General features: G+C 61.1%; 1 protein-coding gene across 1 annotated transcript; it reads left to right on the top strand.

The window, feature by feature from the left end:
- Positions 1–4,628: 4,628 nt before the first annotated feature.
- Positions 4,629–14,466, top strand: TCEA2 (transcription elongation factor A2). The gene is made up of 9 exons (XM_050746444.1): positions 4,629–5,346; positions 8,253–8,315; positions 8,638–8,743; positions 9,748–9,835; positions 11,118–11,248; positions 11,522–11,578; positions 12,387–12,541; positions 12,617–12,763; positions 13,976–14,466. Exons 1-9 carry the CDS (start codon positions 5,275–5,277, stop codon positions 14,129–14,131), a joined length of 975 nt encoding a protein of 324 aa, XP_050602401.1. The 5' UTR covers positions 4,629–5,274; the 3' UTR covers positions 14,132–14,466.
- Positions 14,467–14,863: the final 397 nt, after the last annotated feature.

Below are 14,863 nucleotides of genomic sequence, written 5' to 3'. Positions count from 1 at the left end.
GTGCGTGTGCGTGTGCGCGTGTGCGTGTGCGCGTGTGCGTGTGTGCGTGTGCGTGTGCGCGCGTGTGCGTGTGTGCGTGTGCGTGTGTGCGTGTGCGTGTGTGCGTGTGCGTGTGCATGTGTGCGTGTGCGTGTGTGCGTGTGCGTGTGTGCGTGTGCGTGTGTGCGTGTACGTGTGTGCCTGCACACGGGGAAGGAAAGTTTTTCAGCTGCCGAGGATGGGAGTAGGGGCTGGAGCAGCACCCTGCAGGGACGCCCCACAGGAAAATCGACGGTTCTGATGTTCTCAGCCTCTGGGTGCAATTTCCTGAGGGCACAGGAACGTCTGGCACCCCTGGGCAGCTTGCTGGGGGAAGCTCCGTGGAGGAGGATGTCCCGAGGTCGGTGAGATCCAGGAGGGGTCTGCTGGGGGGCGGGAATGCTCTGAGCAAGGTCCCGGAAGTCCAGAGCTCCTGAGGGATCCGGGACCAGGGGCACTGGGGAGTTTCAGAGTTGGTCGCCGCCACAGCCCTCACAAGTGAGGCTGCTCTCTGGGACTGGTCACCTTCTCGCCTCGGCCACTTCACAGTCCTGGGGGGCAGCTGTGGCTCTTGCTGGGAACCAGCTGACCCTCCCTGGGGCTTGGGGGTGGGGTGCTGCTGAAGTGAGGCTCACCCGTCTGTGGCTTACTCCCGCCACCTAGAGGCCACTGTTCCTCACAGGCTCCCGGGCCAGTCACCTGCCGCCGCCCGGGGGCAGGACCTCCCCACGGGATTGCAGTTTCTCTGATCACCGGGATGGGCCTACACCTCTCCCCCTGCAGCGGCTGCTTCCACGCAGGACTGGAGCATGTCAGGGTTCGGGGCTGCTGTCATAGGGGAGTGGCTGCGGCCTGCAGGTCAGCGGCACCCGACTTCTTTTGCTAACCCCCTTCCCTGCCTGTCCTGTCCACCCCTTTCTCTCCATCTTTCTCTCCTGCCCCTGCCATGAAGCATGAACCAGTGACCCCATCCACACCTGTCTGACCAGGCTCCCCACATGCCCTGACGTAGCCCCGTAGGCTAAGCCCACAGCTGACATCCCTTCCTGGGGAATTCCCGACCTGCCAGCCATTGTTCTTCAGACACCCCAGCATCTTGACCTCCCTCTATCTGCAGCCTCTGTGGGCCGGGCCTCCACTAGGACCCCCTGAGACATGTCAGGCTCCTCACGAGCTCTGTCTTATGTGGCCACGCCCAGGGCCCCAGGAGGTAGAAGACCAGCGGGCGTCTCATGGAGGAGGAAAAAGGGCCCAGAGAGGGACTTCCGCTCCGGCTCAGCAAGGGAGTCCCAGTTCCCGGAGTCCTTGTTGAGGCCCCTGCTCCACGGTGCACAAGGTAGAATTCATGGGATCATAAAGGAAACCAGTTCTACCAACACACGGTTAGGAAAATACTTTCTTAAAGTGTGATATCAAAACCCAAGTGCTTCTTTACCAAGAACAAGATGTGACCCACTGGGTAGCCTCTGCAGTTCCAGCAGCAGCCAGCGTGTGGGCACGACACAGTTCCCATCCGTGCCAGCTCAGCACGGGCCCAGATGACCAGATTTGGTTCTAGGCCTTGTTCATAACTGAACGAACAACACCTTTCTGCTACAGGTTGGTATAAAGGAGATGATGGGCCGGACGCGGTGGCTCACGCCTATAATCCCAGCACTTTAGGAGGCCGAGGTGGGCGGATCACCTGAGGTCAGGAGTTTGAGACTAGCCTCACCAATATTATGTAACCTCGTCTCTACTAAAAATACAAACATATTAGCCGGCTGTGGTGGCGCATGCATGTAATCCCAGCTACTCGGGAGGTGAGACAAGAGAATTGCTTGAACTTGGGATGCGGAGGTTGCAGTGAGCCAAGATCGTGCCACTGCACTCCAGCCTGGGCAACAAGAGCGAAACTCTGTCTCAAAAAAAAAAAAAAAGGAGATGATGGTTTCTTCCCACCAGTTTATTTTCTGTCAGGGGTTTGGTCTCTGACTCCCTGGATTGTTGAGACACCTTGCACCCCACCAACACTTCAACCAGGACTGGGCTTGCCCCTCTCTCCTTTTTGCCTCCACTCTTAGGAACTTGCAGCTATCTGGGGTCAGTTCTCCTCCGTGCTGTCTGGGCTGCACCTCCTGCCCAGGAGGGGCCTCTCTGTGCTCCAGCCCTTGCCAGCATCTCAGGATCTGCAGTCCTGATACTTGGAGGTCTCCCCCACCCCCAGCTTGAGGGCTGGCTTCCTTCCATTGGTCTTCAAATCAACTCACCCTCGGCTGTTGGAGAAGCCTGTGTGTCTGGCCAGGCAGGCTCCATGGATGTGTCCAGTGTCTTCATGGATGGTGGGAACAGCTTTGAAACCCTGGCCACCCGGACCTCCGAAGCCACGATTTCTGGGGTTGCTGCTGGTTCCTGCACAAGGGCAGTTCCAGTGCGGCTTCTACAGGACCCTGGCCAGCTCCTTCGTCTGGTTGCCAGCCATTGAGAGGGTGGCTGAAGGGTGGGTGGCTCCAGCCTCCTCTCGTGTGCCTCTGATGAGGCTGGACCCTTCAAGTCTTCCTATATGCCCAAACCATGGAATTCTTGCCACGAGGACTTGCTTGGATGTTCTAGGCTGGAAGCTATGGCCCCAGCTCAGTGAGGACAGAATCAGTCAGTATGGAAACTGTGTTCCTCTATTAATAATAATATAATCATATAATATCACAGGGCCTCTATCTCAGAAAGGCTTTGCTCCTCACAAGGAATTCTATGCTTTTTCCTTATGATTGAGGTTTTTTTTTTTTTCGATGGAGTCTGACTCTGTTGCCAGGCTGGAGTGCAGTGGCATGATCTCGGCTCACTGCAACCTTTGCTTCCCAGATTCAAGCAATTCTCCTGCCTCAGCCTCCTGAGTAGTTGGGACTACAGGCACATGCCGCCATGCCTGGCTAATTTTTTTTTTTTTTTTTTTTTTTTGGTATTTTAGTAGAGACGGGGTTTCACCATGTTGCCCAGGCTGGTCTCAAACTCCTGAGCTCAGGCAGTCCACCTCCCAAAGTGCTAGGATTACAGGCATGAGCCACCGTGCCCGGCCTGAGTTTTTTTTGCGACAGAGTCTCACTCTGTCACCCAGGCTGGAGTGCAGTGGCACAATCTGGGCTCACTGCAACCTCCACCTCCTGGGTTCAAGCGATTCTCCTGCCTCAGCCTCACAAGTAGCTGGGATTACAGGCATGTGCTACCACACCCGGCTAATTTTTTTTTTTTTTTTTTTTTTTTTTTGAGACGGAGTCTCGCTTTGTCGCCCAGGCTGGAGTGCAGTGGCCAGATCTCAGCTCACTGCAAGCTCCGCCTCCCGGGTTTACGCCATTCTCCTGCCTCAGCCTCCCGAGTAGCTGGGACTACAGGCGCCCACCACCTCGCCCGGCTAGTTTTTTGTATTTTTAGTAGAGACGGGGTTTCACCATATTAGCCAGGATGGTCTCGATCTCCTGACCTCGTGATCCGCCCGTCTCGGCCTCCCAAAGTGCTGGGATTACAGGCTTGAGCCACCGCGCCCGGCCTCCGGCTAATTTTTGTACTTTTAGCAGAGACAGGGTTTCGCCATGTTGGCCAGGCTCTTCTGGAACTCCTGACCTCAGATAATCCGCCCACTTCAGCCTCCCAAAGTGCTGGGATTACAGGGGTGAGCCACTGTACCTGGCCAAGATGAGTCTCTCTCGCTCTCTTTTTCTTTTGAGACAGAGTCTCGCTGTTGTCGGCCAGGGCTGGAGTACAATGGTGCTATCTTGGCTCACTGCAACCTCCGCCTTCCGGGTTCCAGCAATTCTCCTGCCTCAGCCTCCTAAGTAGCTGAGATTATAGGTGCCTGGCACCACACCTGGCTAATTTTTGTAATCTTGGTAGAGAAGGGGTTTCACCATGTAGGCCAGGCTGGTCTTGAACTCCTGACCTCAGGTGATCCACCTGCCTCGGCCTCCCAAAGCGCTGGGATTACAGGCATGAGCCACTGTGCCCGGCCAAGATGAGTCTCTTAACTGACCATATTTTCTTTTTCATTTTGGCTGCTGGGAAGCTCAGTTATATCTGATTAGTGCCACAGACAGCCCAAGGAACGCTCAGCCCATTCCACCGGCCACCTGGCCTCATAGTTCCTTGGCCTGAACTTGAATGAATATAGGATCCACAACACTAAAGACAGCCGCTCCTTGGTCCACACCCTCCCCCAGGATTGTGCCCTCTCCAGCAAACCACCCAGCATCTGCATTACTGAGGAGTTGGCAGACATTGGTGGGGATGCTGGCCTCGCACCTGTCCTCGTCCTCAACCCTCCCTAGGCCTGGGCCATCTCTCTGGCTGCCTGCAGTCTGGCCCTACCTAGGGACCTCCAACAACAAGGGCAATGAATACTAATGGTCATGCTCCATCCGCTGCTCTGTTCTCAGGCATGTGATGTCAACCAGCTTACATCATCTTGACGGGAGCCCTGTGAGGCGGCCACTGTCGTCAATCCAGGTTCACAAGTGGGGAGACTGAGATACAGAGCGGTCAACGTGCAGAGCCCAGAATCTGCTCCCTGGTGCTGACTTGGGAGGCAGAGGCCCCCCGCAACTCGCGAACCCCAGCAGTGGCCCCTTCCAGACGCCACGTCCAGCTACCCCGCGCTTACACCTGCAGGGCCCCACAAGAGGCCTCCCAGTGTGCGCGGGCCTCTTGAAGAGAGAATCTCCACTCAGATGTCCGAATGACCCAAACTCGGCTCTGGGAGGCTGGGGACGGCCCTCCAGGCCAAGGGGGGAGCGCGCAGGGCCCAGCGGGGCAGGGCTGAGGGCGCTGGGTCCTGAGCCATCCACTGAAGGACGCTGGGGGACAGCAAGGCGCGAAGCAGGAGTTTCTTCTGCTCCTGGGCCCGGGTCGCTCCAGGCTGTCTGGGCTCCGGGAGGGGCGTGCCCGGGGCGCCTCCCGAGCGGGTTATAGTGGGACCACGAGTCTCTGGCGGCGGCGGGTCAAGACTACACTTCCCAGGAGGCTGTGCGCGCCGCGTGGCGCCTGGGAGTTGTAGTCCAGAGCGCGGCGGGCGCGGGCGCGGCGGGCGGGGCAGGCGGGCGCGTGGACTACGCGTCCTAGGATGCCGCGCGCGGCCGCGGGGCTGAGGGTTTGAACCGAGGGTCCGCCGTCCGCGGCGGGGCTGCGTCGGCTGCGGCGGGTGCGGGAGGTGGCGACGACCGGGGCCGGGGTCCCAGCCCGGCTGCGGAGGCGGGCGCGACGGGTGCGGGGGTCGCTGCTCCTGAGGCGATGATGGGCAAGGAGGAGGAGATTACGCGGATCGCCCGGAGGCTGGACAAGATGGTGACCAAGAAGAGCGCGGTGAGGGGCGCGGGCCGCCAGGACCCCGGGAACCCCGCCCCGCCGAGACCCCGTCGAGCCCGCCGACCCCGTTAGGGCCGGAAGACGACCTGAGGGGCAGGACGAGACCCCTCCCCGGCAGAGACTTCCGGGACGCAGGGGAGACCCCCACCCGTGGCCGAGACCCCTGCCCCGAGCCAGCCCTGCCGTTCACCCCCGCAACCCCGCGATCGGGCCTGGACCTTGTCCCGGGAGAGCCACCCGCTCTGGACTCAGAAGCCCCCTCGCCCGCAGTCACAGGCTCCGCACCCTTCCCTGTCCCTTAACTCCAGACCCCCAGCCTGGCCCGTCGACTCCTTCCTTGGCCCCGTCCCGCCTTTGGGAGCCCCCGGGGTGTTCGGGCCTCCTTTGCGGCCGCCCCAGCCCCTTGCCTTCCTCCATCCCGGCCTGGGCATCCTCACGGGCCGAGCCCCGCCCCCAACTCAGCCCTCTCCCACGCTCCGTCTCTTATAGCATTTGTCACGCTCCGTCTCCCATAGCATTTGTCGCCAGCAACAGTTTGGAGTCTGAGGTTGGATCCCTTTTTCTTCTGGAGCTGCCGTGCCTCCCCTGCCTTTTCCTGGCCCCTGTCATCCTCCTTCACGGCCAGCCAGATACCTGTCTTGCCTGTGGGGCCCATTTTCTTCCCTGTCTGTCCCCACCCCACAAGAACCAGGTTTCTCTAATAAATTCTCTCCCTTCTTTAGCCAGGACTTAGCCCGCAGTAACTTGGGTTGTGGGTAGTTATGTGGACACCCTCCGAAAAGAGCCGGTGTGCTTATATAAGACCCGGGAGATGGGGCAAGCCTCCTCTGGGAGCGTCTGGGCGCTGGAGCCTCTGGCCAGCTCTGTTCACTGCGGCCTGGGCCTCTGTTGTCTTGCGGCCACAGCAAGACTTTGGAGGAGGCTGTGTGTAAGGCCTTTGAAGGGGCCAGGCCAGTGGGGGTCCAGTTCCGGAGTCATGACCTCGGCAACCTCTGCACCCTCCAGCAGAAGCATCTTTAGCTGATGCTGCCTGCCTCCTGGGGGACGGGGAGGGGTCTGGCCGCAGGTCATGTGGAACTCCTGGCAGGCTCCATAAACGTGACCTGCGCTTTCCCATCCAGACGGTGAACTCCTGGGGCAGGGCCAGCTGTGTGTCTGCCAGGCCAGCCCAGGGCGGCGAAGGTGGCTGAGTCATAGGCTTTGGGTGATTTGTGCAGCCACCCCAGGGCTGTGTGACTGCAATAGGGGTTTGGGGGATGCTTTTTGGGCTGAGCAGGGTTGAGTCTGGGTTCCTGTGACCAGGGCTCTGGACTGGGGTCTGCACTGGGAAGGGGTGGGCTCCCACTCATTCCTGCTGGGTGCAGCACCGCATCATTGCGTTCACACACACCCCTGGAAAACTGGTCAGCACAAAGTAGGGGTCTGTGAACCATCCATAGCTGTTTCCAGAGATGACCCGAGAATGGAGTTGTATCCCTTCTTAAAGGAGACAAAACACAAACGATAAAAGCTGTAGGTGGGAAAAGCAAAGGTGGGTCATGGAGCCAGGGGAGGGCTGGGTGGGGCTAGCAGAACTGATGGGGGGTTTCTGGTGGAAGAACAGCTTGAGTAGAAGGCCCAGGGGAGAATGAGGAGGGGAGGAGGGCAGTGTGCAGTGGGGCTCCTGGGGGTCCCAGTGCCTGAGGTCCCCTCGGGGACTTGGGGGCCAGGTTTGGGGGATTTTATACCTCTGGTCCTGAGCCCACTGAGAGCCACGTAAGCTGGTGCAGGGCTTTCAGGGAACCAGTGCCCTTGGCTCTGGCTGTCGCCTCAAGGCTGGACTCTGTACAGCCCAAGGGGCAGGGCCGGCCTGAGAGGGTTTAGGAGGGGCTGCGGCCTGGGCAGACCTGCCACCCAGATTGCTGGGGTTGTGCAGGGTCTGGGTCGTGGGACATCTGATCAGGTCACCTTAGGGCAGAGGGAATGATACACACGTGGAAACACATGCACGTGTTACAGAGGAGGTGGGGGTGTTGCAGGGCGCAGTTGCAGTTTTAGATAGGAGAGGTCTTGCTGAGAAGGTGTTGTTTAAATAAAGCCCGGTAGGGAGGGAGGAAGATGTCCTGGGAGGCTGCCCCAGGCAGTGGAGCTGCAGGTGCAGAGGGCCTCAGTGGTGGCTCAGGGCCCTTGGGGAGCACTGAGGAGCTGTACCTGGTGTAGAAAAGTGGCCGGTTTGTGCCTGGCCTCAGTGTGTAAGGACCTGGAAGAAACGCAGATCTTGGGTGGGGAGACAAGGCAGAGAGAACGGGTGCGTTGCAACTGTCCAGGCGAGGGGTGCTCGCCTGCTCAGGGGCAACTCAGAGGCCTGGAGGATAGATGAGGGGGCTGTGGGTCTTGTAGGTGTTGGCTGTGGCTGTGCCTGAAAGTTTGGCCTCCTTCACAGCTGGTGGGGGGTGTGTGCTTTGGGGAGAGGCTGCCCTGCACATCAGGGCATGAACGCACGGGGGAGTGAATGAACCTGGCGCTGCACCTTCACCTGGGTGTGGCCCTGGCTGCTGGGGAGGGTCCATGGCTCTGAAGCCTCCTGATTTGCCAGGGGAGCTGGCATTTCTGTTCTGGTTTGGGTCAGTGACCTGAGGTGGTTACAGTGAAGTCAGTGAGGTCATTGCCACGGATGTGGGTTACAACCTGGAATGCTTGAGGCTGCACAGCCCCTCCCCGTCTTGACTGAGCAGTAAGGGCTCCCTGCTATGGTGCAGGAACAGCCCTGGGTGTCTCCAGGTAGAGGAATTTTGGTTTCTTTTTGACCCCAGGTTGAATCTCCAAATTGTCACTGTCTTGTGTTCCCCTCCAGTAGGCAGAAGGAGGTGATATTGTCCGTTGAGATCTAAAGTCCTTTATGAAGGTCCTCCTTCTCCTTCCAGGAGGGGGCCATGGATCTGCTGCGGGAGCTGAAGGCCATGCCTATCACGCTGCACCTGCTCCAGGTAGGTCCCTGCCTGCCCCAGGTCCGGGACAGCTCCTGGGGACAGCCCAGGAGATGGCAGTTCTGAGGGCACCTGGCAGGGCTTCCCCACCCTCCCCACCGGGCCTTAGTTGGCACAAATGCCTGTTCCTGAGGAGAGGGTCTCTGCCTTTCTCTGGGCTCAGTGGGACAGGGAAGGGAGTCTGAGGATATTGGGAGAGGCATCTACCTCCCTGGCAGGTCCTGGGCTCCTGTCCTGTGGGAGCCACCAAGGGTCTGCCAGGAGGATCTGACCCCTAGGGTGGGCCCCTGCCTCCACCCGACTCAGACCACTTGCCTTGTAGTCCACCCGAGTCGGGATGTCTGTCAACGCCCTTCGGAAGCAGAGCTCCGACGAGGAGGTCATTGCACTGGCCAAGTCCCTCATCAAGTCCTGGAAGAAGCTCCTGGGTGCGGCTTGGGCAGTGCCCACCGAGTGCTGGGACCAGGGCCCCGAGAAGTGCTGCCTCTGGCTGGTCAGCACAGTGTAGGGTCTTGGCAGTGCCCACCCTGAGCCAGGTCACCTGGGAGTGGGGCAGTGGCAACCCCAGACCATGAAGCACCCAGCTTGGGGCTGGCAGTGGATCAGTGGATGCCTGTCAGCATTGGCTGGGAGGGGTGGCCTAGGAGGCAAGGGTGTGTGCTGGGGGCAGGGTTCCAGGTAGAACAAGGAGAGAGGAGCGTTGAGGCCAGGACTTGAGTTGACAGCACTGAGAGTCTGGGGTGAGCTGGGAGGTCACACAGAGGGGAAGGTCACGGCCAGGAGGCTGGGAAGTGTCAGGAGAGGGGAAGGGAGAGGGAGAAGTTGGGGCCGCCTCAGCTACTCACAGGGAACGGAGGGGCAGCCCCTGGCAGGGAGGGAAGGGAAGGGCTGGGCTGGACTGAAGGCTGCCTCTTCCTGGAGACAATGGGGTGACTGGGGTTGCAAAGATGCTGCTATCCGGGATGGAGGCAGCCCTCCTAGCTCTGTCCACACCCTTGTGAAACAGTCTTTCTAGTCCTGTGTGACCCTCAGGCCGTACGTAGCACAAGCATGTCCTCATCCCCAGCCCTTGGGCCTGGCTCTGGGCTTTCAGGAAGAGCTTTGCTGGGGACATACTTGGTCTCTCCCGCCAGGACAGGCAGGAGGGTAGGCCCCAGAGGTGGCCTTTGTGAGTGGGTGCTTGTATAGGAAAGTGTTCTGGGGAGGTAGCCTTGGGACTGCAGAGACGGACGGGTTGCTGGGGAGGGTGAGGGCCTGTTCACTGAGGCTGGGCGCCTTCGTGGCCCCTGGCTCCTCTGGCTGGGTGGGGAGCTGGGGGCTGGGGCTGGGAGGGTTGGTGGTTGGGCTGAGGCTGCACCTTGGTGGTGGTCTGCGCCCGTCCCTCCTCTGCCTTCTCCTGATCAGCCCATCCCTGATCTTTCCTCAACTGCAGATGCTTCAGATGCCAAAGCCAGGGAGCGGGGGAGGGGCACGCCTCTGCCCACGTCCTCGAGGGATGCCTCAGAGGCCCCGGATCCCAGGTAGTACACCTGGAAGGCAGGTGCACACACTCCTGCTTCCCAGCCTGTTTCCTTGCCAGGGAAAGGGTGCTAATCTCCGTGTGCCTAGGCACTGCTTTGAGGCCGCACACAGAGTCGGTCAGCCTCATGCTGGACACTGGCCTCGTGGTGTGTCCTGCCTGCACTGACCACTTGAGATGTGGGTCTGTGTCCACCTGGCTGTCAGCCAGCCATCTTGGCCTCTTCCTCTGCCAAGAGCTGCCATATACCCTGAGTGGGCCTGTGGGAGCCCCCTGGCCTCTTCCCCCAAGACCCCCTGCTGGGTCTGGTTCTTGCTGGCCCACTCTGGCTTCCCGAACCTCAGCCTCGCTCAATGAGGGCCCCTCCTTCCTGCAAAATTCTGCCCAGAACCAAAGGCGGGTGCCCAGCTCCCCTCTCCTGCCCTGCATGTGCATGTGTGGTCACTGCTGCCAGAGGCGATGAGGGCTCTGTGGCCTGCAGCTGGGAGCTGGGGGTGCTTGTGGTGGCAGCCTACGGCCGAGAGATGGCTTTGCCCTTGACCATACTGGGTTGTGGTGATGGGGCCACCAGGAACTCAGGGACACTTTTGCAAGTTGATTTTCCTCCAGGAAGCCGCCTGCTTCTGCCAACTTCCACAGTGGGGATGTGGGGAGGGCTAGGTGGATGCAGCCTGGTCGTTGGGCAGCCTCATGTTGAGGTCCAGCCCTGAGGGGCATCCTTGTCCCATTCTGTATGTGTCTAGCGGGGTCATCTGTGACAGTAGAACCTGGCCTTGGGTGGCCCTGCCTTGTCTCCCCGCCAGGCAGCTGTGGGTCTCTCTCCCTCTCCCCACCAGGCAGCTGTGGGTCTCTCCCTCTCCCCACCAGGCAGCTGTGGGTCTCTCCTTCTCCCTGACCAGGCAGCAGCTGCAGCTGCCCTCACCAGAGTATTTGTGTTGCGGCCCCGCAGGTGGGCACCCCAGAGGTGGCAGGAACTGCCAGGTTCATTCGGATCCACTGGAGATGCTGCCCAGATGCGGACTGCTGGGTCTGGGATCCTGTTCCCACCTGGGGAACATCCTGACCCACTGGGGACCTCACGGCCCATTCCCTCCTGGCTGCTGGGCACACCCCATGGACATCTGGGCTCAAGATAGGCAGGGCCACTGGCCACTGTTGGATTCTGGCAGAGTGGAGCAAGCAGGGTTTGGGGGGTTATGCTGTGGCACCTGCTGCTTCTGGGATCAGTGTCTTGCTGGGGTGCAGCCTCGAGTCTGAGTCTAGCTGGCCCTGGCTCTCTGCAGCCGCAAGAGGCCGGAGCTGCCCAGGGCACCGTCGACTCCAAGGATCACCACATTTCCTCCGGTGCCTGTCACCTGTGATGCCGTACGCACCAAGTGCCGCGAGATGCTGACTGCTGCCCTGCAGACGGCCCGTGAGTGCGGCCGGCCCTGGCTCCTGACACCCGCTGGGATTCTCAGGGCGGCCCAGGCCCCTGCCTGCCCGAGGAGGCCTGCTTCTAGAGGGGCGACTCTCCTCCCCCCGCCCATTGCTGCGGCCCTGGCAGCGGCGTGGGGCCTGTGCCTGGATCGTGGGCCTCTTCCAGGGACACGGATGTCCCCGCTAAGCTGCCAGGGTGATTTGCAGGCAGAAGGGGTGGCAGGTGGAGAAACCAGTGGGGGCAGCTAGTCAGGGCTCCCTCTTGCAGACGACCACGTGGCCATCGGTGCGGACTGCCAGCGCCTGTCGGCTCAGATCGAGGAATATATCCTTTGGGCAGGGGCTGTGGGTCTGAGTTTCTGGTGGAGTCAGGAGGCTGCCTGGCCTGGTGGCCTCTGGTGGCTGCTGGATGCCACTGCCCAGCTGTCCAGGGGTCACCTGCCTGGGGGGTCACCTGCCTGGGGGGGTCACCTGCCTGGGGGGTCACCTGCCTGGGGGGGGTCATCTGCCTGGGGGGTCAGCTGCCTGGGGGGGTCACCTGCCTGGGGGGGTCAGCTGCCTGGGGGGTCACCTGCCTGGGGGGGGTCATCTGCCTGGGGGGTCAGCTGCCTGGGGGGTCACCTGCCTGGGGGGGGGTCACCTGCCTGGGGGGTCAGCTGCCTGGGGGGGTCACCTGCCTGGGGGGTCAGCTGCCTGGGGGGGGTCACCTGCCTGGGGGGGGTCACCTGCCTGGGGGGTCACCTGCCGGGGGGGGTCACCTGCCTGGGGGGGTCACCTGCCTGGGAGGTCACCTGCCTGGGGGGTCAGCTGCCTGGGGGGGGGTCACCTGCCTGGGTAGTCAGGTTGTCTCGCTCCAGGAGGCCCCCAGACCAGCTGAGAGGCTGATTCTGCCTGCTGGTGGGGCCTAGGTTCCCTGGGGCTGTAGCCTGAAGCTGGGTCTCAGTCAGGAATGGGCCTGTGGCAGGCTCGGCCCTGCAGCCCTTCACCTGTCCACCAAGTGTGGGTGGGCAGACCGACCCCTGTGTGGCTGGGCAGAACTTTTCCAGCCAGCACCCCAGCATGGCCCCCAGCGGGGCAGGTGGTAGGTGGAGGTCAGCGACGTTGTCCTCGGGTGGGTCCTTAAACACTTGCACGCATCTTCCGGGATGTTGGAAACACAGACATGAAGTACAAGAACCGTGTGCGGAGTCGTATCTCCAACCTGAAGGATGCCAGGAACCCTGACCTGCGGCGGAACGTGCTGTGTGGGGCCATAACCCCCCAGCAGATTGCCGTGATGACCTCAGAGGTGAGCCCCTGTTGGAGGGGCTGGAGGGCTGCTCCCCTCGGAGTGGTGGGCTAAGCCACTGGCCCCGTGCTCCAGGAGATGGCCAGTGATGAGCTGAAGGAGATCCGTAAGGCCATGACCAAGGAGGCCATCCGAGAGCACCAGATGGCCCGTACTGGCGGCACGCAGACAGACCTGTTCACCTGCGGCAAGTGCAGAAAGAAGAACTGCACCTACACGCAGGTGAGCGGCCGCTGGGCACCTCCCCCGGGCCCAGTGTCTTCAGGCCATCCCGTGCCCCTCCTAGGAGCCCATACCTGTTCCCGCCTCTGCTGTGAGTTTTCCGAGCCTCTCTGTCCCTGACTAGGCTAAGGCATGATGGCCACCTTCAGGGACCACTCCCCTCTACCCAGGACCCTGGGCCCCAGGAGGCAGCGTCTTGGGTGGTGGGGTCCACTTGTTCCAGGTGCTCAAGTCGGAGGGCCCGGCCCGCCCGGCCCAGCTGCACGGAGGGCCCTCGAGGTTGATGCTGGTGGGAGGGCCGTGCCGCCTGCTGCCTGGCAGTGACCGCAGGACTCTCAGTCCCTGCCATGGAGGTGGACACTGAGTGTGCCGGGGAGACTGTGGATCCCATGAGATGGCAGGGACCCTGTTAAGAGGGGAGTGCGGCTGGGCACGGTGGCTCATGTCTGTAATCCCAGCACTTTTGGAGGCCGAGGCAGGTGGATCATGAGGTCAGGAGTTCGAAACCAGCCTGACCAACATGGTGAAACCCCGTCTCTACTAAAAATACAAAAATTAGCCGGGGGTGATGGCACACGCCTGTAATCCCAGCTACTCAGGAGGCTGAGGCAGGAGAGTCATTTGAACCCGGTAGGTGGAGGTTGCACAGTGAGCCAAGATCGCGCCACTGCACTCCAGCCTGGGCAACAGAGCAAGACTCTGTCTCAAAAAAAAAAAAGGGGGGAGTGTGTTGAGGCAGCCGTTGCGCCTGGCAGATGGGACTCGTGAGGGGCTGCAAGGACAGCCCTTCCTTCCCCTCAAAGGCTGCATGGGGCCTGGGTCTGTGCAGAGCCTGCCTCTCTCCTGCTCCCAGCCTCTGGTCGGAACAGGCTCTGCCTGTGGCCTGAGGCTCACCCTTGGGCCTTCCAGAAGGCAGCCACGGGCACTGGGGACCCCCGCTAGTTCCCCCCACCATTGGGACCCTACTGCCTAGCCAAGTCTGGGCCCTGCTGGTCCCCAGCCAATGTGAGCTGCTTCAAGCCCACGCAAGGGCCTCTGCCCCAGTAGACACTGTCTCCCTCCCCCGGAGGCTCAGGTCTGGAAGGTTGGAGTCACAAGGCGGCCTCAGATCAGGTCACCTATGGGAGCTCAGCGGCTGCAAGGCCAGCTCTGCCCATTTGAGGGGACACTCCCTGCAGCAGAGCATGGAGGCTCACCCAGCCCTCCTTACAGGTGCAGACCCGCAGCTCTGATGAACCCATGACCACCTTTGTTGTCTGCAACGAGTGTGGAAACCGCTGGAAGGTGGGTGAGTGGGCTCAGGCTGCCCCTTCCAGCTCCATTCTCTGGAGGTGGGGTGTGTCAGCCTCTGTGGGGTCTGTGGTGTGAACTGGGGATGGCCCTGCCCAGCCAGCCTCCTGGAGTCTTGGGCATGGTGGGCGGAGACTGCAGCCTTGGGTGAGCCTGTGCGGCCTTCTCTCTGGGGAGTCTCATGTGGCCACAAGGCTGGAGGCCTCACCCCCTTTTTCGCAGTTCTGCTGAGCCCTCGTGTAGATGTGCTGCAGCCTTGGGCCGTGGCCAGTGCTGGCCTCCCCCGTCCACGTCCTCCGTTGATACAGCTTCTCTGGAGACCCTAGAAGGCGGCATGTCCTGCCCTCAACCTGCCTGCCTGGATTGCACCTTTCTGCCCTTTCCCCCTCGTTATTAAATGTTTCTTTTTGCCATCTTGTTCTCCTCAGCTGTTACTCCTGGTGGCCCCTGTCCCCATGTTTGACCTGTTCGCGCTGCTGTGGACAAGGCCCCTCCCTGAGGTCAGGCAGTGCTTGGGCTTGGCCCTGGTGGGTCAGCCCCAGGAGAGGAGCTTGGCTGACCTTCAGAGATCACCTGGGGTGGCTCTGCCTGTGAGGGCAGGTGGGGAGAGGGTCTTGCGTGCGTGCTGACAGCCTGTCGTCCTGTGCAGGGCACATGTCCTGCCATGCCTTGGGCATGGGCAGCTTGGGACCCGGGTCCTGGCACTTCAGGACAGCTTGTCCCCATGCTGCCGTCTCTGTTATTGTGGGAGTTGTGGTCTCAGGGCCCTGAGCCAATTTCAGCTTCAACTCACTTAACTTCCCAGAAACG

This window comes from Macaca thibetana, chromosome 10 (genome assembly GCF_024542745.1).
Source record: "Macaca thibetana thibetana isolate TM-01 chromosome 10, ASM2454274v1, whole genome shotgun sequence".
Taxonomy (NCBI): Eukaryota; Metazoa; Chordata; class Mammalia; order Primates; family Cercopithecidae; genus Macaca; species Macaca thibetana.
Note: the sequence above shows the minus strand (reverse complement) of the source record. Positions and strands in the feature narration are given on the sequence as shown.

Bases quoted from the DNA above. Each gene is read 5' to 3' on its own strand.
- TCEA2 (XM_050746444.1), top strand. From the start codon at position 5,275: ATGATGGGCAAGGAGGAGGAGATTACGCGGATCGCCCGGAGGCTGGAC. The intron at 8,316-8,637 runs GTAGGTCCCTGC...CTTGCCTTGTAG, and splicing joins TCACGCTGCACCTGCTCCAG to TCCACCCGAGTCGGGATGTC. The intron at 11,579-12,386 runs ATATCCTTTGGG...AAACACTTGCAC, and splicing joins GTCGGCTCAGATCGAGGAAT to GCATCTTCCGGGATGTTGGA.